Below are 25,951 nucleotides of genomic sequence, written 5' to 3' on the forward strand. Positions count from 1 at the left end.
CAAATAAGCTTTCTATTAAGCACCTATCAGGATGAGTTTTTCCTCCCAAATTGGTATTTTCCCAACTAAAAAAATTGTGTGAAGCGTGTTGAATATGTTGCTTGCAATCACCAACATATATGCATTTTAACTATAACATTACTAGATTTAATTAAAACAAATTAGTTATTTACAATTTGTGTATTAAAGTGATTTCATAACCACAACCTCAATCTTTTTTGCAATTACAAATCATTAATTTACCAATGCCAACTTCTTTTATCTCAATCTTGTGATCTTCTACCTATGCTAAATCCCCAAGGCAAGATGGACTAAGGTTTGTAGAAAAGATATATGATATAGAGAATGGAATTGTGTAGTAATGGTGGTTGATGACAAACACTATAGAGGCTACAAGAAATTAATTTTGGTAACAAATTTTAAATTCAAAATGGTTTGTACCATAATAATTCAAAACATAAGACCTACAAGCGATCAAAAAGAGGCTTATATGAGAAAACTATAACCTTTTTGAGTTCAAAATATTATTTGACTCTGTGAAAATGGTAAAAAAAAAAGCTAAAGAGAATCATATATTTAGGGAAAACCATGTGTGGATAAGTGTTAAGGATATAGCTTCATTCGGATTGAAGCAAGTAATATATAACGACATTGAACGAAGGGTCATGTCCCCGTAGGGTCATGACTCTATGTGGCATAAGCCACGTAGAAGTCATGCCCCTACGTGGACATGACTCTTCATCCTTTTATTTATAGGCATCGACACTTGCTGTGAACCGAAACTAATAATTGTGGCAGTTTCACAAACCAACAAGTTGTCGATATTATCATAGAAGATTAATAGTTAGAGTTATATATATATATACACACACACACATCGGAGGTAAAACATATTCATTGCAGTGCTCTTATTAAAGTCTATCCTCACTACATATTACCAGACTATTGTATTCTCTATCTCTGATCTAAATTCCTTAACATGGTATCAAAGCCATTGGTAGAGAAATAATAAAATAGTGACACCTCTTTTCTAAAAAAAATCAGACTTGCACTCAGAATCAAAGGAAAAACAATCATGGTGAACAATGTTAGAGTGAAGGATAGACTCAAAGGCGCATCTAACTTCGTCTCATGGAGAATTCGAATAACAAAAATTCTTCAAGAACTCGAACTAGATGCATACATAGAAAAACATACTAAGATGCCCGAAGACGAGCCAGAGAAAACAACCTGGAAAAGACACAACAACAAGTTAAGAAAATCATAATTGATGTTGTTAAAGATCACATTCTCCCAACCATCTCAAAACTAACTACAACTTATGATATGTTCAAGACCATTCAAAACTCATGAAATAAATAATGCAAGCAGATTGATCACTTTAAAACAACAATTAATGCATATCTACATGAACAAACGAGAAACAATCACATCCTATTTCATGAGGATTTTAGAATTAAAAGACCAATTGTCAACTATTGGGAATAATATAGATGATATGAAGCTATCTCTAATAGAACTTAAGGGATTACCATCCAGTTGGGAATCCTTTATTCAAGGCATTAGTGCTCGTCCGACACTACCAAAATTCGATCAACTCAAGAATGATTGTACTCAAGAAGAATCTTGACTAATCACAAGAGCATTGGGTCCAAACAAAGGGGGAGAAATTCAAGCACTACATGCTAACACAAGCAACAAAGGAAAGGAAAGAAAAGGAAGTTCAAACGGAAGAGAGGAAATAATCACAAAAGCAAAGGCTTCTCCAAGATTCAATGCTACAAGTGTGATAAATTTGGACACACTCACAGGTTCTGCCCAGAAAGAAAGAAAGCTCAAGCAACCATAGCTGAAGTCAAGGAAGTAGAGAATCCTCTATTTTTCTTAGCCTTATCAAGAAAACTAAACTCAAACAAACATATGTGGATAATTAACAGTGGAGCATCTCGTCACATAACTGGTTTTAAAGATCAATTCGAAACCTTTGAAGGCCACTCAACTGAAGAAGTTACAATAGGAGACAATTCTACCTATCCAGTGAAAGGAATTGGGACCTGCTCAATTCAATTAAAAACAGGAGTTACATTACAATTGAAAGATGTTCTCTTTGTACTAGGTATCAAAAGGAATCTGGTCTCTATTTTAGGACTAGTTGATCAAGGATATCGTGTCACCTTCCATGAAGATAAAGTTCTACTCTAGCCTAAAAACTCTAACATAAAGAATGCTATTCCTATAGGATCTAGAGATGGTAGTTTATACAAATTATGTAATACTTAAAAAAAAAGCACTAAATCATGAAGTATCAAACTCTAATGAAATTTGGCATAGAATATTAGGACATCTTCAATTTAGTGCCCTACCTTCTATAGGAAAAATTACCACGGGATTACCCAATCTAAAATCTGATCATGTTGGAACTCAACAGGGTCCTTTCCCTCGAGTGAACACAAATCAAAAGTTGTACTAGAACTTGTCCACACTGATTTGTGTGGTCCAATGTCATTACCATCACTAGGGGGATTCTTGTATTACGTGATATTTATTGATGATCACTCTAGGAAAACTTGGATCTATTTCATAAAACTCAAAGAATCAAATGAAGTGTTATTGAAATTAAAAGAATTTAAGGCCCTAGTGGAAAATCAAACTGGGAAGAAAATAAAGACTCTAAGATCAGATAATGGGGGTGAATATATCTCCGAAAATTTTAAAGAATTATGCATTTCTATTGGGATTAAGAGGGAGTGTATTGTACCTTATAATCCTCAACACAATGGAGTTGCAGAAAGAAAAAACAGAACCATCATCGAAGTTGCTAAAGCTATGATGCATGATCAAAATCTACATATCTCATTTTGGGTTGAAGCCTCAAATACAGCTATGTACATTCAAAACAGATGCCCTCATTCAATCCTAGAGAATATAACACTTGAAGAAGCCTTTACAGGAAATAAACCAGATTTAAGCAATCTAAGAATATTTGGTTGCCACGTGTATATTCACGTTCCTAAAGAAAAGAGAACCAAACTAGAACCCTTCGGGAAGAAAGGCATATTTGTTGGCTACAGTGAAACCACTAAAGGATACAGAGTCAATATTCCAAGACGAAGATCCATTGAAATCAGTAGAGATATCAAATTTGAAGAAAATGCTTCTTATAAACTATCTCTAAGTGTAGAAGATGATCTAACCACAGAATTAGATGAAAATCCTACAATTGAAAATCAGAGGGAGAAAAGCATAGAAAATCATGAACTTCAATCACCTAATTTCAAGAATGCTGAAAATCCTAACAATAAGAAAATACCACTATGGGCAAGAATGATGATTGAAGAAAATAATGTGGAACCCGATGAAATCTTCAAAGATAATAAGAAAACAAGAAGTCAATCATGCTATGTTGCCTTCATGACCAAACTTACAAAATCTAAACCATCAAATGTTGAAGAGGCTTTAACATGTCAAGCTTGGAAAGATGCAATGATTGAGGAATACCAATCTATCTTAAAAATTGATGTCTGGGACATTGTACCTAGACCAAAAGACAAATCAAAGTGGTTATTCAAAATCAAATATGCACCAAATGGTAGTATTGAAAAACACAAAGCCAGATTCGTTGCTAGGCGGTTCTCTCAAAAGGCTGGAATTTATTACGAAGAGGCATTTGCTCCAGTTGCCCAATATACTTTTGTAAGAACCATCATTGTCATTGCAGCTTCCAAAGGGTGGAAGATACACCAAATGGATGTGAAGACCGCATTTTTGAATGGTGTTATTGAGGAAGAAGTATATATAGAACAAGCTGAAGGCTTTGCTACACATGATAGAAATCTCTATGTGTGTAGACTAAAAAAATCTCTCTACGGCCTTAAGCAAGCTCCCAGGGCATGGTACAGAAGGATAGATAGTTATCTCTCCAAACTAGGATATTCCAAAAATGAAGCAAACTCTAACATACACTTCAAAATATCGGATGGTGACATGTTAATACTTGTTCTCTATGTTGATGACTTGTTGATAATAGGAGAAGATCGCCTCATTGCAAAATACAAACAAGATCTTGTGGTTGAATTCGATATGAAGGATCTAGGTCTACTACACTATTTTTTTCGGCCTGTATGGCAATAAGAGAAATATATTTTCCTAAATCAAGGAAAATACACCACTGATATCCTGACCAGATTTGGTATGATAGATTGTAAGCCTCTATCCATTCTAATGGAAATAAATCTTCATAAGCTCAAAAGTGAAGCAGTAGATTCAGAACCTACAGATCCTACATACTATAGACAAATTATTGGATCTCTTATGTACCTGGTAAACACTCACCCTAATATTTGTTATGCTACCAATGTGTTAAGTCATTTCATGTGTGAACCTAAGAAGATTCACCTAATGGTTGCTAAGCATATTCTGATATACTTGTGTGGCACTATTGGACTTGGCCTGAAGTATAAAAATGTTGAGATACAACTCCAAGGGTATTTTGATTATGACTGGGCAAGAAGTTCCATTGATCGTAAAAGTACAACGGGGTGTTGCTTTAGTCTTGGATCAGCTATGATATCCTGGTTTAGCAGAAAACAGTTAACAGTTGCTCAAAGTTCCACTGGAGCCGAATATATGGCTGCCTCCATGGGACACATGAGGCAGTATGGTTAAGGAAATTGCTAGTTGGACTATTTGGGAAGCTCCTAAACCCCACTATGATTCACCGTAATAATCAAAGCTGCATCAAACTTTTTGTAAATCCAATTTTTCATAATCAATCCAAGCATATAGAAATCTCATACCATTACATAAGAGATATGGTAGACAAAGATCTCATCAAATTGACCTACATCAGCACTGAAGAGCAAAGTGCCGACATATTCACCAAACCTCTTGCAAAGTTGAAAGTGGAGTACTTTAGAGGTAAACTTAGTATGACTAAATTTTAATGGAAATTTCTTATATTAATCTTAATCATATGTAATTGATATATTCATGAATATCTTGAATGCAATATTGCATGTATGTGTTATGTCATGGAAGGCGACGATCTTTCATGTGATGTAAGTGTAAGATCGCTATTGTAAGGTGACGATTTTCACAATAGCCTGATCTGTTATCAAGATTGACTACATTAAGTTGTTGTCCCAGAATGTGCCGGAAATCTTGATACTAGACTTTATATGATTAGTTAATGAATTGTTATCATTAAATGATTGTTCTGAAATATGTCGGAAATTATGATAACAATCATATCATGATTGACTACATTAATTTTCTGTCTCAGAATGTGTCGGATATCATAATACTAAAATTATTTCACCTGTGATAATGACAATGTTATTGTCACTAGAATCAAGGTTGTAATCTGATAAGACTTCAAGTAGTTGTTGTCCCAGAGTGTTGGATATCAGATAATCCATATCTCTCTGAGATATGAAGTATTTCACTAGTAAGTGTTACTAAGTGAATGATCATGTCAAATGAATGTGTATATCTAGAATGTTGTTCCTTAAAACTTAATTATGAAATTCAATCCTCTTTTGCTAAGAGGGAGTGTTAAGGATATAGCTTCATTCGGATTGAAATAATACATAACAACATTGAATGAAGGGTCATGTCCCCGTAGGGTTATGACTCTAAATCCGAAGTAATATATAACAACATTGAACGAAGGGTCATGTCCCCATAGGGTCATGACTCTACGTGGCATAAGCCATGTAGAAGTCATGCCCCTACGTGGACACGACTCTTCATCCTTTTATTTATAGGCATCAACACTTGCTGTGAACCGAAACCAATAACTATGGCAATTTCACAAACTAGCAAGATGTCAATATTATCATAGAAGATTAATAGTTAGAGTTATATATATATATACACACACACACACATCGGGGGTAAAACATATTCATTGCAGTGATCTGATTAAAGTCTATCCTCACTACATATTACCAAACTATTGTATTTTCTCTCTTTGATCTAAATTCCTTAACAATAAGTATATTGAGTTTGTCAATTTTTTATGAGTTCACTACTTTGACATGGAAATAGTTCATTGATTTTGAAAAATGGCAAACTCAAATCTAAAGGTGGAAAATAGATTTTAGAAAAAACTAAAAGTTTAACACTTGACAAATGACAAATAAATGACAAATGACCAACATAAAGGACACACGAGAAGATCTTGAACATAGCATCAAATATCAAAGCTTACAAATATAATCACCAAATGGATTTTATGGTGGGGATTACAACATATTTAAGGTTACACAAATTGGCTTGACATCTTCAATCTACTTTTTTCAGTCACCACAATCAAACAGCTTGAAGGAATATAAAAAATTAACAACTTATTCTTTGAAACCTATATTTGATTGTTTATATCTATTACAAAAATAATCTAATGAATCTACAAATTGTAACCCGTGTTTTTTACACCTTGACCTTATTCAATTGCACATACAAGTGTAAATAGTATTTGATACCATTAACTTATATTTAAATAGTAATTCAAGAAACAATACACTAGTTGATGAAATTAAAATATTATAAGCAAAAATTGAACTAAATGGTTAAGTACATTATTTTAATTGAGAGTTTACACACAAAAGATTTATGTCTTTCACTTTAATTACATACTTCAAATACAGCCATTATATAGTGTTTTGTAAAGGAAACTAACAACTTAATAAATTTGGTGTTTACTCAAAAGTAAAGTCAGTAAACCCTAAGACATGCGATGCCTATGTAATTCAAAGTTGAAATGATCAAGCAACAAGTGACAAGGTTATTAGAAAATTAAAATGTTTGTTAAGAGTTATAACTTCTAACACATTACTCAATTTTAGGTTTTATGTGTTGGAAAGCTTAATTAATGAAATAATTAATTTGAATTGAAACATAGTAAAACCAATGTCCAATTATCACATTGCCAAATTTTGCTTCGAAGAAACAAAAAAATGCAAAATAAAAAAAGGCATAGAAAAAATATAAAAAAAATAAGGCTTTCAAAAATCTTTATAAATGTCAAATAAAATATTCCCTCAATCATAATTTGGTATTTTGAGGATGTTTTAGAGACTGATTGCCATTGACCAAAGACTCTGGCCATAATGTTGTACTTTAATAACCAAGATTTCTAATGACATCCATCTCCTCTTTCATGCCAACCACATCATCACTGCCAGCCAATCATTATTGTGTTTGGAGTTTGTTATATATTAGCAATCACAAGGGTTTGGATTGACATCATCTCATTCTATCATGTGGACATTCGAGTAATTTTCAGAGACATGCATCATTTGGGCTTGAATTCCTTATTCATCTAGCTTATGGCAATGACTTCTCCAATCACTGGTGGATTTGTTTCTTCCCAAGGGGAGAAAAGTTCTTTACAATCACCAATTGATCATGTCCTATATTCAAGCGTTCATCATTGGAATAGGAGCTACTTCTTTATGGGGGGGTTCAAATTATTATATTCTCTCTCCTATTGGTGGGATTTCTATTGTACTCTGTGACAGAAGCAATCCTTAGGGGATCATATTGAGTCCCATCCTTCTTTCACTAGTAAACCATGAATCTTGCAACACGAATGTGTTAGTACATCACATAGAATAAATAGAACGTATACACAACACTTACAAAAACAAAAACTAGAAAGCACATATATAAAACTATTACAGAGGAAAACTTATATTGCTGAGAAGAATGTAACAAGTAAGAAGTTTGATTCAGAGAGAATAAACTAATATACACAAAGAAAAAAGAAAAGTCAATATGAAGAAAATGCTTAGCTCAAGATCTGGCTTTCTCTATTGATTGTAAACATTAGTACAGTTAACAACATAAATAACATATACCATGGTGTTTCACTGTTTGGGGTGTGATTCAAATAATGGTGGTTTTTTTCAAGCATACTATACTATACTTACAACATGTTGCAAATGTTAGGAATGATGCCAAAACTGTGAATAGATGTGATAGTATATGCTTCCCTTTAAATAATTGCATATTTAGTAGTGTGTAAACTTGATTTTAATGTAGATATACGGGGATATAAGAAAAGAAAGGCTATGTAGGACGGATGTATGAAGGACATACACCCTCACTGTCAATGACGATTTGCCTCCATAACTAGGCAAAATACAGAGGTTGCGGTTGTGTTTGCACCAAGATAATCGACAAGGAAAACAAATATATACAGTAAGCAAGATTTATCATCACCAAATATATCCTTTTGTTATAACATAGTCATTGCTTGTTTTATTTTCATTGTTAAGGATATACCCATCTTATCATAACATGCTTGATTCAGAAAGTTTGGTGATTCGTATACATCATATATTCTTCTTGACACATTCAACATGTCATCCCATTACATTGCTTATACTACAATTTAATTTCAACACATTAGGTGCTACTACATTTACTAAATGCATTGATCATTAGGTATTCCATTCAATTCAGTAAATGTTTAATTCAATCAAATGAATGCTTCATTCCTTCCATTGGGTTATTTTCAAATGGGACTTGTATCTTTCGAATTTTCGACATATATTAACTCAACTTCACATGAAATGTGAATGGACGAGGATGACACACCTTTCCCTTCATGCATAGCTCTCTTTTGTTGTTTTGCTGCTAATTTTCTCTTTTTTCAAAAAAAAACTTATTTTTCTTCAATTGATTGTTTTCTTTGCTTTAATTAGACGAACCAAGGATAAGAAAGGTCTCATACTAATCAAAGACTTACCAACTATAGGAATGCAAACACACTCAAATGGGAATTGATTTTGTATGTTCGAGAAAGTAATTTTAGTCCAAATTCTCTTAAATATGTGCAGATCAATCATTTTTAGATTGAAGATTCTTTGTGAAACTACTTGAATTAATAATTTAGAATTTTGTGTACTGGAGTAACATAAATCCATTACTCTTGACTGTGAAAGTTTTCCTTTCCTTCCTAAGCCTAAAAGCATTCCAGCAACCATAATGTAGCATTGTAGTTGCAAGTGTATTCCAGCAGCCATTTTTCTTGTGTTTTCTGAATGTAAAGGTAATAATATTAATCACACAAATCTTATGAATTGTATTAAATACAATTTAATATGTGTGTGTTTGAGAAGGCCCAATTGTGCACCGTCTTGAATCATTTGAGTAATTGGTTCAATGGGGTGCATAGATATAAATAGCCAAACCCTGTGCATCCTAATTGCATTCAATCACTTTACATTGGGGCATAAATAGAACTATTTGCACATCTTGTTGAACCAATCAAATGTTTTGTTCAATGACTTGTAAATTTGGGTTTGGTAAGAGATTTTGGAACTGAGTAAATTTGTTTTACATCAAGAGAAAAAAAAATTATTAGTATTAATCTGCTCTAGTTGTTCATCTACTTAAACAAAATGAACTACTACTCGATGAAAAGCGAATACTAGGCTAACAGTGCTCTTCAAACCAAACTTTGTGGGGCTTGATTAGCCCTATTTTAGTATTTTTGTGTAATATTGGACCAATTGGCTTATTCATTTAATGGAGTGAATAGCTAAGGCCAGTCAGGTCCTATGACTCCACTTTTCCTTCAATCATGGTGCACAGTGCACACTAGGACCAGATTTTTCAAATGATTCGCTTATTGCGTCAATGGGGTACAAATATGGGGCAAATCAAGTCACATGCACCTATTTTCCTAGAATTAGTAAATATTAGGATTTTATTACCCTCATTTGTGCACGTTTTACAACTAATACAATAGTTGGGTTAGTGGGGTGCACAATTGAAGTCCTACCAAAGTAATTGAAAATTTAACTACTACAAATTGAGGCTTGATTGACACTAAATGCATGCCTTATTAATTATTGATAAATTGGTTCAATGATGTCTACGTTGGCTCAAAACATGTGTGTAATTCAATTTCCACCATTACCAACTCTGGTATCGCGTCTTAAGCAAGGAATTGTCCAAGTGAAACAATTACATTACTTTTGCAAATTGGCATCAAAAAATTGATCTCTATTACCTTCCAGAAAGAAATAGTAAAACGTTGAAAAAATACTTCTATTCTGAAACTCTGAAGCATTTAGCTCTGCATTTATTTGCATCTTATAGTTACTGCAGATCGCAATCCATTTTCCCTGTGCAATAATTCTACAACAGCAGAATACAACTCCTTTCCCTACCACACTAATGTCTAAGCTAAGTTGCAAGCCTAAAAAAGGAATTGTCCAAGTAATACATTATCTCTGTGGTACTAAACAGTTAATATCTATTAGCATACATATATGAATGGTACAATTTTGGAAAAAAAAAAAAAAATTCTAAGATGGAGAGCCGTTAACTCTCAATTTGCTTGGCATCCGATACTCATCTGCATATTGCTGTTGATTTTCACTATTCAATAGTTCTATAACAGCAGCTACAACTCCTTTCCCAACCACAGTAATGTCTAAACCTGGATTGTCAATCTTTTTCTGTAAGAGCTTGTCAAGCTCTGCTCTTAAATTCTGACAGTGCAAATAAGAATAAAGTAAATATTAAATATTGAAAACAGAAAGGTTGAATAGAACACTGCAAAAATTAGCACTAAAGGGATAATACATTAATGAGCATAAATTAACATATGGTGAATAAACACAAAAGATTTTACCTGAATTAACTGCATTGTTCTTTTTGACGCAGAAAAATGCAAGTAACCTTCAAGCATCTCAATCCCTTGCCCACTTTGGCTTAGAGCAAGACTGCCCCCAAACATTAGTAGAGCATAATCTGATATATTTGTTGAGTCTCTGATAAAGATATTAGTGGTTTTTACCTTCTCTTTGTACACTAGATATGGCTGAGGGAATGGACATACAACAGAATTAACTGATGCTGGATGGGGTTCAACTCTTCCATCCTCTTTAGTGAAAAGTAATGCTATTTTGCCCCTTCGCTTGCACTGGACTACATTGGGAAAAAGGCCAGCACATAGAACAGCAGAAACCATGTTTCTATCTGCACTGTACTGGTTGTATGCCTGAAAAGAATAACATTAAGCAAATAAAACAAGATCTTAGTCATCACTGTGGATCCATGCAGATAAGATCATTTTAATATGCAATTGTAGGCACAGCAAGCCATGAATAAGTAACTCATAACTTGCCTGAGAACCAAAGGACTTATCAATGAATCCTATCTCAGTGAGTAAATCACGAAATTGGTCTCGCATATCTTCCATCATTTGTAATGTATGCAAAGACAAGAAGTTCTGCCAACAAAATGTCCGTCCTTGACCATCACGCTTCTTTGCCCGTTTCCAAGCCTCAAAAGCCCTCAACAAACAAATGTGATCGCTGTGGTTATGTAATAATATAACAGTCAGATTTTGTTCATCAGTTTTACACAATACATTTTCAATGATGATATGATATGTCGTGAGGGTCCATATATACAAACACTAAAATTAAGATATGTTTCTTGACAGGGAAGTTTACAGAACAGTAGCTCATTTACAATAAGTTTTCCAAATATATACACACAAATACACAAACCCATATTCTTGCACCAAAAAAAGAAAGGAAGAAGTGTGTTTGAACCTATACGAATCTCCTGCGAAGTATCTCTTTACTTTATCTGCTTCCTCTTTTTTATCAATTGGAAGGACAAATGGATCCCGATAAGCTAAGGCAGCAGCTATTGTCAATGCTGGTTCTAGACACTGAAAAACAGCCCCCATGAGAAGCATTTTTCCAACCTTTGGATCCAAAGGTAATTTTGACAGATGGCACCCTGTGATCAAGAAACAAAACACAGAGTATTAATTACATAATTTCAAACATTAAAGGCATGCATCAAGAACTACAGACCACATTATGAGTTTGTACACAAATACCTAATGCAGTCAGTTCTTCCCTCTCATCTAGAGCTCCAATGGTCTTCAGAAGATTTATTGCATTTTGTACCGCAAGAATTTCAGGAGGCTCGAGTGCTTTGGAAAGAAATGCAGAAATATTTCCAAAATGCAAAGTTTTGATTTGTAAGCAAAGTTCTTCTAAAGGTGTCCGTAGAATTTCAGGAGATTGATATTGAGGCATGGCATCATAAATAATCTTTGGATAAAGATGATAACACCATCCAGGTTGAACACGACCAGCACGTCCTCTCCTCTGCAGGATTACAGTAACATCCAACAAGATGAAGTAAATAAAGTTTGATATCACCACTATATTGCTTATATTAATAGTTTTGTACCTGATGGGCTGATGCCTTTGAGATCCACGTTGGAGTTAGACAAGCAAGTTTGTTCAGAGCATCATAACTTGTTTCTTTTGCTTTTCCACAATTAACCACGAAAACCACATCATCAATGGTGATACTTGTCTCTGCAATATTAGTAGCAATTATGATCTTCCTGAAAATATAAATCAAATATTAGCAGAATATTCATGTAATATGCCTAATTTTTGTAGAATAAAAAATGTCTTTACTTCATGATTTTCCAAACGTTAATACACAGTAGGAAGTAAAATTTAATAACTCATGTTTATTTAATGCAAGAGATATTGCTGAATCTGTATCCCAATTCAACCAATAACTGAAAACCAACGTAAATGTTTTCTACAGTGATGGATAATTTAAGATCATATACAATAGAAAAGCAGAACTAAAACACAGAAAAGGAAACTAATGATTTGGAAAATAATCACATACTTGTCAATGGTTGTTGATTAAAGTATTAGTCTGCAGTACTTTGAATGGATACTTGTTTAATTTTTAAGCAAACCAGCGTATATATCTACTCGGCACTTTTATCTATCTTTAAATGTGTAAATACTTTGTAAACAAATGAAAAAACAGGTATTAGGGAAATGATAATTCTTAGTAAGTGTAAAACAAGTAAAACATTTCATCAATCCAAGATGAACAGCTAGAATAAGATCCTAATTCCTCTAATACAAATTTTGACAGCAAAATTAAATTCAATCTTCTAAACACCACAACCAATAATTTTTCTTTGGATGCAGGCAAAGATAAGGAAAGTTATTAAATGAAGGTAGATAAAAACTGTAGAGATGAGAATTAGTTGCAAGATTCAAACTCACCGAAAACTCAGCAAGCCAAGTTTTGACTTGGATTTGGCATAAACTCGGGAAAGTTTTAAAAAATATCCTATAAAAAGAATTATTTTTAGAATTTTTAATTTTAATAGTTTTTCTGTTTGTTTGTATTTTGGTGAGGGAGTGAGGATGGATGAGACTCAGCAAGTACTCACAAATTTTCATGACTATGGAACTTTGAGGAACAGATCTGCAGTTCTCAGATTCGTTTTTTTATCTAATAAGTGTATTTTCAGTCTTTCTGCAAGTCATCACATACAACTGCAAAATATTAGATAAGGAACAGTAGTAGAACATCTCTTCGAATAACTGTCTTCTAAGTACATCAAGAAAGCAGTTCACCATATGTATCTGAAAAGCATGACACTGTAAAAGACTTGCTAGTCAAAAGAATGATAGAATAAGATCAGACACTAGAGGTAGAGAAAATAATGCAACACAAGTCTTGGCAGATCTTGGGATATATGTCACATCTATCAGCATGTCTTCTAAAATAACCCTGCTGAGAAAGCTCTGTATAATTATTACAAACATCCACTGGTGCCACTTGCATTCCTTCAAACCCTACTGTCAGGTGTTTGCACATGTTTCCACCCTTACATTTAAGTTTTACCTTTCAGCACAAAACTGTCTTAATGATTCAACTGCAAATGAATTCATGATCACATGAACAAAGTGAAATTGATGGTTCCAAGTTCTTTCAACCATAGTTCACAGACTCAGACTCAGAGTACTTAATTCTTTTGATGCTTCTGGATTCGATTGTGTGCAAAAAAATTTTATACAAAATTTTTTGATAGCATTAATCAAAGAGTACTTGGCAAGCCAAAAAATTCTGACTCAGTTTGTACTTGACAAAAACTCAGCAACTTAAAAATAAAATTATGGTTTGGGGGAGGCAGCCCAAATGAAAACCCTCAAAACCACAAAGACCTTCCTAGCACACACCATTTTCATAATCTTTTAAAAGGCAAAAAAAAAAACTTTTAAAGCCAAAAAAATCAAAGTTTTTTGTAGTGTTTAACAGTAGCCCACATTTTTTCCATGATTTGACATTTTACTGGAATGGCAGATCAACTGGAAAAATTTTCTGAGTTTTTGTCAAGTCTTGGTGAGTTTTTCCAAATGCACAAAAAACTAATTTAGCGAGTAAACCTTGTCAGTACTCGAGCAAAAAAACTCACAAGTACTAAGCAAATCACCAAGTTTGCAGACAATGGTTCCAACCTAAGTTAACGAGTTCCTTACCTGGACCCCCTGGGTCCCAGTTCGGTTCCCCCCAGGTCCAGGTCTAGGTCCAATTCTTCCTGGGTTCGGACAGTGTCTGGCCCAAACTCTCTGGGTTTGCCCCTGCCGAACCTAGAAGAACCCAGGCAGAATTTTGCCCCTTTTCGCAGAACCCGTCAGGAATTTTGCAGAAAAAGTGTTTTTTTTTTTACTTTTTAAAATTGTTTTTTAATGCCAAAAAGGCAAATTTGACCCCCAACCCTAATTTGATTACTTAAGACACTAAAAAGGTAAAAGCTACTTCAGTTTTGCACAAGAGAATGAAAAACAAAACTTCTTTGCTCCATTGCTGAACTTAGTTTTTTGCCAGTGCCAATGCCAGTGCTAGTGCCGTTTCATGTCCCCTCCTTGGTCGTTATTTACATCTTAAATGAAACAATTATAATTATTAAATAATATAATAGTTATCAAACAAATGATTATTTGAAATTAATAAATATTATTTATCTCATTAATTAATAATTTTATAGTTATTTATTAATTATATAATTTAATCCATTCATGTAACAAAATATATATAATTTAATACATATTTCAAATTGCTCAGAATAATATAATTGTTTGGATCCATTATGACAAACAATATTTGATTAATCTGACTTAATTAATGTCTGATTATCATAACCCTTAATCGATTCACATAGTTAGTAATGCATTGGACAGAGGTGTTAGAAAATGGTCAAGAGACACGACCTTGGAAGAAGGCACACCCTTTTGAGAAGGCAAATCTCTCAGACCCAACCATTCACTCAACTTAAATAGGGTCGGGTGTCATTGCTGAAGAGGGAAGATAGAATTTGGGAGGAAGTGAAACAGGGGTACGGGGAGGGAACAATAAAAGATAGGAATAGGAAAAAGAAGAAAATCACCGATGAAACCGATGAAATCAAATCAGAACGGTTAGGAAGTGGCAGGCAGTGTTTGGATGTGATTGAGGTCTGTTCTTAAGACGGCGGACTGTATTTGATCAGATCAGACCGGAAGTGTTATTAGGTGACATGCAGAATCACCCTTGTTCTTGGTGGTATGCACGGTGACGTGCTCGATTTGAATGCTTAATATATATGAGGCGCGTTAATGTTCTTATGCAGAATTTATAATAAACAAATAAATAAATACTGATAATAGTATAATAATAATTATTACTATAATATAGTCTGAGAACTGCTCTGCAGTTGTATATAATAATAATAATAGTGTATATATAGAGAGAGAGAGAAATAATGTTTTGATCAGACAAATAAATATTATAATATAAATCAGAAGAATTCTTAAGTTAATATCAGAAAAGAAGAATATGTTTATATACAATTCTTGTTATTAGGGATCAGCAACCCATAAACCTTGAGGGCTTGGACCCAAGATAGGTAAAGGCTTGGATTGTAAACTTTGAAGGAACCTTTTGTATTTTGGTCTCTAAGCGCTTTGGTAACATACACATCCTCTTCTTCCTTAAACTGAAGTAGTAAATAAGGTTGACACTTGCACCAAGAATTATAAATGTATGACAGATGAAAAATTTACTTATTAATTAATTGAACTATGGAATATCACAGAATTGATTCAGGTTAAGATAGTTTTGTCTCCTAATCAGTTTATTTAAGTCATAAGTATATTGAAATAGATTAATTATGGTTATAGAAGCTTAAACATAGTAGGGGATTTTACATGCCGCTCCCAGTGGGCACTATTTGTGCTTCTTCTAATCTACCACAGCATATGGAGGATGATGATGATATTTTTGATGACCCATATGATATCTGATCACTGCTGGCTGATTGTTGTAGCCTGACATTATTATTTTTGAACTAAAACATTAATATGGTGGTGTATTTACTGTTTTACTATGTTATTTGAACTAAAACTTTAATATATGATGGTGTATTTTGCTATGTTATTTGACTATTAGCATAGTGATGTATTTTGAACTTAACTACTACTGCATATATATATATCTATATTTTTTATTTTTATATGTTTTTGTACTAAAGAACCCAGAACCCCAATTTTTTTTTTGCCAAACTTTCAAGCCCGAGCCCAAACCGGAACCGGCAACTTAGGTTCCAACTATAAACAAATTTGTCCTACATAGGGAAAAAGTGCGTAACCAAAGAATTGTCTTGGGAGTTGAATCAATTTTCTTTCCAAATTTTTGCATGCAAGATGTTCCATTGCCTCTTCATGTTCTGTCCAAATTTTTGCATGCAAGATGTTCCATTGCCTCTTCATGTTCTTTCCAAATTTTTGCATGCAAGATGTTCCATTGCCTCTTCATGCACTCATGTCTTCGTCCTTTAAGCATAACCCATTGGGGTATGTGCGAAGATTCTTCCTTCATGGAAGGGTAAGGAAGGATGTGTGTGTGTGTGTGTGTGTGTGTGTGTGAGAGAGAGAGAGAGAGATGCATTCCAATCATTCACTTATTGACAATTAAAGGTAGAATTCCATTTCTTTGTTTCTTGAGATTTTATGATTGCATGTAGACTTTGGTGTTCTCTAAATTAGGTACAAGTGAGAGGATGCTAGAATGGTGTTCCTGGTGGCCCTCATTAGTAGGGTAAGCTTGTACAACTGATTTTAATAATGGATTCTTTGCTGTAGTTTTATACCAAATTAGGTTTCTCCATAGTAATCTCATGTTATATTTTGTTTGTTGACCCAAGTTTCTCAAGGCTTTTGTTTCATTAAAAAAAAATTCTTAAGTAGATTTCATTCAACTCAATCAACAACCTAGAATCTTCACCAATCATTTGATAAGACATTCCTTCAGATTACAATAATTCATTCAGTTCTTCAAAGCTTTTTTTTTCCACCTTTTCCTTTAATTTGAAGGTAATTTGGAAGTGGGTCTTGCTCCAGCATTTTTTATAGCTCTTTTTGTATTTGATTTTCTAAGCCAAAGAGAATAATTCAGTTCCCTTGCAGACATTCCTTCCACCATAATTTCACTCTTTCCTACCAAGGCATCTTTCATTCTAAGACTTTTAACATACTATACGACTAATATCAAATGTCTTATTGTCTGTTCTCTGCAATTCAGTTTTGTAGCTTGATCACTTGTCTAAACACTATGAATAAGTTGAAATAGAATTGCATCCGTGCATCCATCCACACACAAAATTTTAAGATTTGACAATTTACATTGAACTATCAATTATCATCGATATTTTGTATTCAATTTTGTGCAAATTATGGTTAGATACATATATCCATGCATGCATGTATCCATCAAAACACACACACACACTTTCAACATTTGACAATTGACATTGAATTATTGTTGGTGTAATTAAGGTATTTTACCTTGGATATTTCTTACCTAGGTCCTAAATACACTTTACTTAAAGTTATTGAATTATATAGGAGCAGTTGGAGCATTTCCACTTTAGGTAGACTTATCATGTTATTACTTTATCATATCCACTTATAGTGGTTGCACTTTTCCACTTTTGGTGGGTGATCCACCTTTTGTGGTATTATCATGTCATGAGATGACACTTGTCATTATCTAATTCATTTCACCTTGGCTATATAACCAAGGGGTCTCCTATGTACATTTGTCTAATCCATTTTGTATTGCATCATTGATAGGAATATAGTTTATTCTTGTCACATTTATTCTCTCTTGTTATTGTGCTTTCCATTAGACCTCTAGATCTTTGGTGGCTACCTTCATAACCAATTCTTACATGGTATCAGAGTTGATAGAGTGCCATTGGAGAGGTTTTTTTTTGAGCAATTTTGGAGTTTTGGATTTGTGGCTTTTTTGTTGCAGATCAAAAGTGGAGCTTGTTGGGTCAAGTCTAACGCCACCATTAGATTCAAGAGGTTTGAAAAAGTCAAAATTGCCTTTTGTTTCGTCTAAATCTGACTCTAGAGGCCAAATCTAGAGCCATTTGAAGTTTGGAGGTGCAGTGGCGATTCGAGCATCATAGTTATGTAGGCAATTTTCTAACAATGATATCTCAATCATCTGAACTCCTTTTTTTGAGCAATTTTTATTATTTGGGGTAGAATTTCGTGCTCTTCACAATGGTGCAGGAGTTTTCTAATTTTCGTACACAGATTTTCCAAAAAATTGCGAAATCCTTGTTTTTGCAACTTTTGGGGCATCATTCAGGCTCATATGGACTCCTTTTTAGATGCATTTTTTTTTTAAAAGTGCATAACTTTTCTTGTATTTTGCAATGGTGCTATCAGTTTGTAGTCATTGTAATCAAAAATTTCACTTTTAGCACATGGCCTTATTTGACTTATTTTTGGCAAATGTAATGCATAGATCACAGTTTGGTCTTTTGCATATTGATTTGAGTCTAATATACGCTAATTGTGACAATTGTAATCACTAAAAATTAGAAGTCCACCTTGCGTTTGTTTTGCAAGTGGCTATTGTAATTGCATCAAGTATAAAGTGCCAAATCATCATTTTGGGGGTGGTTGGGTGTAATGTCTTCATTTTTTACCCTTCCTAAACATCCGCTATTTTCTAGGGATTGGCCTATCAGCAAGGTCCCGTAGGCCAATGAAATGGATAGGGAACCCATCCAAGGGTTGCAAATTCACACAAGACATCTTCTGACCGAACTTCAGAAGTTATCTAATGTTTCCAGGGGTTAGAGACAGTCTCCTAAATTTTAGAAGTGGCTCCTATTTTTTAGGAGGGTGCCTAATTTTGTGGAGGAGATAGGTAGAAGGCTCTGTGAACCGTTCTGGATGTTTAGAGATAGTTTCCTAAATTTTAGGGAGATCCCTGTTTTTTAGGGTCGGACTGACAGTTCACCCGGAGATCACCAGGAGCCTATAGAGCATAGCAGGAGACCCTATGAGCATTTTCAGTTGTTCAAGGATTGTCTCCTATTTTTTAGGAGTAGATTGGTAGTCACCAATGGACCCACTAGGATGTCAAGAGGATTGTCAGGGAGCCAATGGAGTGAATTTCAGTGATTAGGGGCACTTCCTTAGTATTTGAGGAAGATTCCTAATTTTTAGGAGAGACTGGCAGTTGGAGCACTACGCTCAGAAACCAGTGGCACCATCAGGTTTCAATTTGGGGGTGATTGGGAGTGATTTCAAGGAATATATCTGAATATTTATATGATCATAAAAAAGCATTGATTTAATGAAGTTACTTTATATTATTTTAATAAAGTAACTAATAAGGGGACCACCATGGGTCATGATGCCTAGGGAGGCTCAAATAAGCTGTTTTAAAAACAACTTAATAAAAAATAAAAGGGTACTTTGAGAAGGTTTGATCATCGAGGAGGGAAAATAAAGTGAATCTTTGGAGGGAGAATAAAAGTAACTTTTGAGGGTTCATTTCATTCATTCTGTGGCATTGGTTTTGGAGAGCAGTAGCTGTGTGGAGAAGAAATTCTCAGATCTATTGTCGAGGATGAAATCCCTTCATAATTTGGTGGCTTACAGAGGTGAAAGACACTCCAAGGGTCATAAATATCCATTTTCCTGCAGGTTATCAGCATTTTGGAGGGCATTTGCAGGCATCACAAGGTTTCTATTTGAGATGGTGTTGCAGACTTGAAGGTATTATTGCAGATCGAGGTCTCCTTTCAGCACATATCACCATTAATTTTATTTCCCCAGCTGGCCGTACCATCTAATGATCATTTCCAGCCAAACCCTATCTGGAAACTAGGGCTTTCAGGCCTCTTTGTGGCGGAACAGACCTAGGAATTAGACTGTAAGCTGGATCAGTCTTAATGGAGGGGTTAGATGGTGTTTCCACAAGCCATTGGCGATTTATTTGCTGACCCAGATTTTGTATCAGACCTATATTTTCTGTTAGGGGTATGTAGCCAGCCCTCTTATCAAATAAATATCAAAAAATTGTTATTGCTTGCAATTGTATTTGTTCCTTTCATTTCCAGCAATCATATCTCTTTATTGCATTCGTTTCCAATTTGCAAACAATCCAAAACTCAAAAAAATCAGAAAAAACTCACAAAATCACAAAAAAATCAGAGTAAAAAAAAACCTACAAAAAGAAAAAAAATCAAATTTGCATCAGCCAACCAGGGGTGGTATACTACATTGGGGTGGGGGCGGGAAGGGCAAGGGAGGGGAGGGGAGTTCTTTGATAGAGTAAATTTGGGGGGTGTCTTGTGTGTTTGTGCCTTCCTCTCTCTCTCTTGTGCTCTTTTCATTTTCAGTTATGGGTTCTCCTAAATTTGCACTTTTAACTCCACAAAATTATGCAACATGGAAAATAAATGCATGGAGTAAGCTCATGGAAAAATGATTTAACTCATTATATTGATGGAACCATCTTAGAACCATTACATGCTAATTTGAAAATGGATTGGCTTATTACAAATACTATGGCTCTTGGAACATTAAGGAAATATGTATCAATTGATCTTATCTTTCATATCAATAAGTGTAAAATAGTTAAGGATGCTTGGGATAAACTTGCTCAATTGTATGGTCAAGTTGATGAGATTAAAGGATACACACTTGAAAGTGATCTCCTAAATTTGGATCCTAAGGATTTTGATACAATCCAAGACTATGTCACTAAGGCAAATGAGCTAAGAACACAACTCAAGCATTGTGGCATTGAGAAGAAGGATGCATAGTTGGTCTTCAATTTGTTGGGGAAGCTTCCTTCCGAATATGCAACTTTTGCTTCTAGTTTCCACATTCATTGTTTGACAATAAGGAGTGTCCATACTACACTATCCTTCGATTCATTCACTAAGATGTTGATGGTTGAACAAGCAAAGTTGAACACAATGGTATTCTCAAGTAATCCAAATCGCATGCTTTGGTGGCTAATGGAAGCAGAAGCAATCAAAGCCAAAGACACAAAAGGATAGAGAACAATCATATACTCAAATCAGAATAAGAGTAATATAATGATTGTAAATATAGATATTGATAATAATAGATATTAATATAATAGTTATGGTTACATAATACTTTTAGAAATTACTCTGTAATATCACGTAATAATTCATACAAATAATAATTAATAAATGCGTAAAGGATTTATATGAATCACAATAAGATTGAATATTTAATTACGCCGAAGGCGTCTCCTTACTTGAAACGGATGAGCTGATTTTCATGATCGACGACATGTAATTAACGAGGGTTGCAAGACGATTCAAACGCCAAGAGCCGTTAGATTTTTTGTTAAGTTTTTTACTGGTCTCCTTGTTTTGTCCTTGCGCTTCTTTTTGTCCTCGCTGTTATTTGTGTAAATGTGAGTTTTTCGTCATTCTTTTTTCCCGAATTTCTCTTACCTAAAGTCTTTTCGGTGCATTTATAACGCGCTGACATTGCTGGTAGGAAAATATTATACGTTGCAGTTGAAATTAAATTGCAATGGATGTATCACTCAAAAGTCAAAGCCTGTTCCAATAAATAGAGGAGGATAATCTTATCCTTTTCCTGTCAGTTACCGATATTGTTTTAATAATTCATCTCAAAAGATATCATGAAGTGAATTTGTTATTCTGTAGAGAGAAGGTAAAAATAATAATATTAGTTATTCTATAGGTTAACCTTTCTCCATGGCTTATTTAGGCCAATTCAACAAAATTTATATATTTTGATTCAATTAATTTTGATTAATATAAAATATTGTGGGAGTAATAATTTTAAAATATCATATATTAAGTTAAAAGTAAATGTAATATGAAACATATTTGGTTTTAGGATGATAGAAAATGAATAATTTTAATATTAAGTAGATTTTAATCATTTGGGTATTGTAAAATAGACAGTCTAGATGTATTTATTGTTTAAAATTTTATGACAAGTGGTTATTAGGTTTGAGTTGAATATATAAATCTATTTTGATTAATATAAAAAATTGTGAGGGTAATAATATTAATATATTGTATATTAAGTTAAAAGTAAATGTAATATGAAACATATTTAGTTTTAGGATGATACAAAATAAATAATTTTAATATTAAGTAGATTTTAATCATTGTGGTATAGTAAAATAGATAGTCTAGATGTATTCATTGTTTAGAATTTTATGACGAGTGGTTATTAACTTTGAGTTGAATACGTGAATCTAGATCAATTTTGAGTGTATGAATTTGTCACATTCTTTGTGGATATGAAGCTTGTGTGATATAATTTTATGATACAGTTTGGCTGAGTCCGTGCATCTACAATACACACTGTTGAAGACAAAGTGCAAGATGATTCAAATTATCTTGATAGTTGAATGTTTGTTGTATTTCATTCATTGAATTGACATCAAATGTAGTCATTTCCTATACTAACCACAAAACTCTATAACTAAATGGTGACATCATTGTCATTACGTCGAAGGCGTCTCCTATCTGAGAATGGACAACCTCATTTTTCAAATCTAAGGTTGATATCATCTCTAAGCCCATGCAAGACAACTGAATTGATTAGAAACGTCTGTTTTCGTCAGTCATTTTCATGCATTTTTTCTCCCTGTACGCGCAAGAGATAAAGACGAAGTACTACCATTCTGGAATACATGGCTGTCAAGCTTCGTTAGCCAGCTTGGACATGCATTTGATGTGCACGCCTGGTCTGACACCAATGCCCGATGGTCAAATCACCAGCCGTAGTCCTCCTCGTTCCTTCTGATTCCATAAAATTAAATGGATGTGTCGTGAATTTCCTGTTGATGGTTTACTAGATTTGTTAAAAAATGAGGAAAATTAAAAAAAATAGTGAATTTGTCATGTGACATTGCTAACACAGCACAGGTTAATAAATTTCGTAAATTCTTTTTTTTTTAGTTGTGGCTGATTTTAGTAAAAAGTATAAGAATAATATTATTGTAGCAAATAAAACCCTTTTCCCGGTACGTGTTTCCCTAATCTCTTAAATAATTTGACCAATCATTTATTTACTACCATGGCAAAGATTAATTAGTCCATAAAATAGATGGAACCCATCAATTACCTTTAGGTGTTTGAAACAATAGTTTACATATTAAATCTCATCCGTAGAGAAAATTAAAGGAATTATGTCCATAATATTATTATGAGCTAAAAGTTGATTATATTAATAAATAATATTTTGCATTTTATACTATATTAATTATCTTTAATCTGTATCATATTATGGATTACTATTATAGTAATTATCAATACTAATTTAAAATCATAACTATTATAATAATATTATAATATAATTAAAAATAAATGAAGTATTTAATCATATATGATATTAAGTAAACTTTATAAATTAATATCATAGGCTTTTTAGTGAATATCTTTTGAATAAATTAAAATCATCTTTAAGAAATAAATTTTGATTGTTTTTTTACAATTAATGTCAAAAGAGGAATAGGAATAGGAGTTGAAATAAGGAGAGAGATGCATTTTTCAACTCGTAAGTAATATTATTCAGGATTCACTATATAATAAAATTGTATATTACATTTTTTATATTAATTTTTTCTTCACTTTAAATATAAGTATAGTTAATGTTGAAACTAAAGATAAATAAATTAATGATGCATACCATTTTAGTAATTAACTTATAATCATTTTTTAAAATTCTAATATAGATCTTATTTTATAATTTATCATTGTAAATTGTTTAGTGTCTTTTTAGATAGTCTTAAAGTAACTTGTTATGTACTCGATTATCATCATTACTTGTGCCACATTTATCAAATTGAAAATAGGATGTTAGAAAGTTACGAACAAAATTTGTTAATTAAATTAAATATATTTATTTATTTATTATTATATACGCTATTTTAATTTATCATAATATAAATTATTAAATATATTTCAATGAAATTAGAATATAAAATAAAAGCTATTAGAAGTAGTTTAATTTAAATCATTGTACAATCATTATATTTAAAAATTTATTCTCTCTATCTTTACCCACTCTCTCTATTTACTTGTTTTTGTCACCTTTATTTGGCACTATTGCCCTTTCTATCTCTATCTTCCTATCTTCCTCTCTCCCTCTCTATCTATATCTCATTATCTTCATCTATCTCTCTCTCTCTCTCTCTCTCTCTCTCTCTCTCTCTCTCTCTCTCTCTCTCTCTCTCTCTCTCTCTCACTCTTTATTACTTGTATGTACATCGACATCTTTCTCTCTCTCTCTCTCTCTCTATATATATATATATATCTCTCTCTTTTCATCCATATCTTTCTTCCTCTATCTGCCTATCTCTTTAACTTTTTCTCTAACCCTCTCTATACCTCTCTCTCACTATATATATCACTCTCTCTCCACCTCTCTATTTATCAGAATCTCTCTAACCATACTCTTGTGTGTGTGTGTGTGTGTGTGTGTCAATCCCTCCCTATCCTCTATCTATCTCTCGTCTTTTCTTCCCACATATATCTATCTCACTCTCTTCTTCTTCTCATATATCTAGACTACTTCCTCTTTCTCTCTCCTTGTCTCTCTCTTTCTACCTCTCTTTACCTCTATATTAATCTCCCCCTTCATCTTTCCCTCTATCTTCATCTCTCCCTCCATCTTCTTATCTCCCCCTATATGTCTACATATGTCTCCCTCTCTCTTCCTATGCCTCTACCTAGACTTTTGCAACTGTATATCTTTACCTCTATAGCTCTTTCCCTCAATATTTCTTCTTCCATCTCCTCATGTATCTCTAGACATGTCTCCCTCTTTCCCTCTTCATCTCCCTATTCCTAGATATTTATATATCTTTACCTTTTTAGCTTAAGTTCTCACTATTTCCTCCTCCATATCACCCTCTATCTCTATCTTATTATCTATCTCTCTATCACCTCCTATATCTATCTTCGTATTTCTCTCTTTCTAATATATATTTATCTCTTCTATCTCTATACATCCTTCTCTCCTCTCTCTTTGTCTCTCCCTCTCCTTCTCTGCATATCCCTCTCCATCTCAAAATATCCATCTCCCTCTATATCTCTATCCCCTAAATCTATCTCACTATTCAATCCTCTATCTCTTCCCAGATTTATATATCTTTATGTCTTTCCCTATTGCAAACATAATATGAGCCTATTCATAATGAATCGTGATTGTCTTCCTTATCTTACTATCACTTCCCCACTACTACCTTCATTGTGGAAGCAAAATTATTTTCTAAATTGTCTCAATTGATCTCATGTACTATACTATTGTATGCAAATAATAGACCAATTTTTTTCCTAATTGACCTCCCATACCTATTCGGCATACCCATTGCACACCAAGGTGCAATTGCTAGTATAGTAAGTTAGCAAGTACTTGATAGACTAAAGAAAGATCGAATATCATAGATTTGACTCGTGTGAGATAGACTTGACTCTTAATCAAGTTAGTATAAGTCATTAGTATTTTGAAAATAGATTAATTATTGTTAAATTAGACCAAACCCGAGTAGGGGACATTACAAATGGTATCAGAGCAACTTTCCTACCATCCTGTGGGAGTTAGTTAATGCTTAGAAAAGGAAACAAAATGAGTGAATGGCTGGGCAATGAATTAAAGGCACTCAGAACAAACAACCCAAACCACTCAAGCTCTCATGGAGCAAAATGAGAAGACCAATCATTTATATTCGATATAAACACTTAGTATTCAGTAGCATCACTGGAAAC

General features: G+C 33.4%; 1 protein-coding gene across 1 annotated transcript in view; it reads right to left on the reverse strand.

Moving 5' to 3' along the window:
* Nucleotides 1–9,993: 9,993 nt before the first annotated feature.
* LOC131051274 (DExH-box ATP-dependent RNA helicase DExH1) overlaps nucleotides 9,994–25,951 on the reverse strand; it is a 108,981-nt gene continuing 93,023 nt past the window's right edge. The window contains exons 11-16 of the mRNA XM_057985706.2: nucleotides 12,232–12,391; nucleotides 11,873–12,146; nucleotides 11,577–11,769; nucleotides 11,144–11,333; nucleotides 10,649–11,017; nucleotides 9,994–10,505 (exon numbers count right to left, since the gene is read on the reverse strand). Of these exons, the coding sequence (XP_057841689.1) occupies nucleotides 10,320–10,505; nucleotides 10,649–11,017; nucleotides 11,144–11,333; nucleotides 11,577–11,769; nucleotides 11,873–12,146; nucleotides 12,232–12,391 (1,372 nt within the window). The 3' untranslated portion in view covers nucleotides 9,994–10,319. The remainder of the gene's footprint in view (nucleotides 10,506–10,648; nucleotides 11,018–11,143; nucleotides 11,334–11,576; nucleotides 11,770–11,872; nucleotides 12,147–12,231; nucleotides 12,392–25,951) is intronic.

The sequence above is a fragment of the Cryptomeria japonica genome, chromosome 9 (genome assembly GCF_030272615.1).
Source record: "Cryptomeria japonica chromosome 9, Sugi_1.0, whole genome shotgun sequence".
Classification (NCBI taxonomy): domain Eukaryota; kingdom Viridiplantae; phylum Streptophyta; class Pinopsida; order Cupressales; family Cupressaceae; genus Cryptomeria; species Cryptomeria japonica.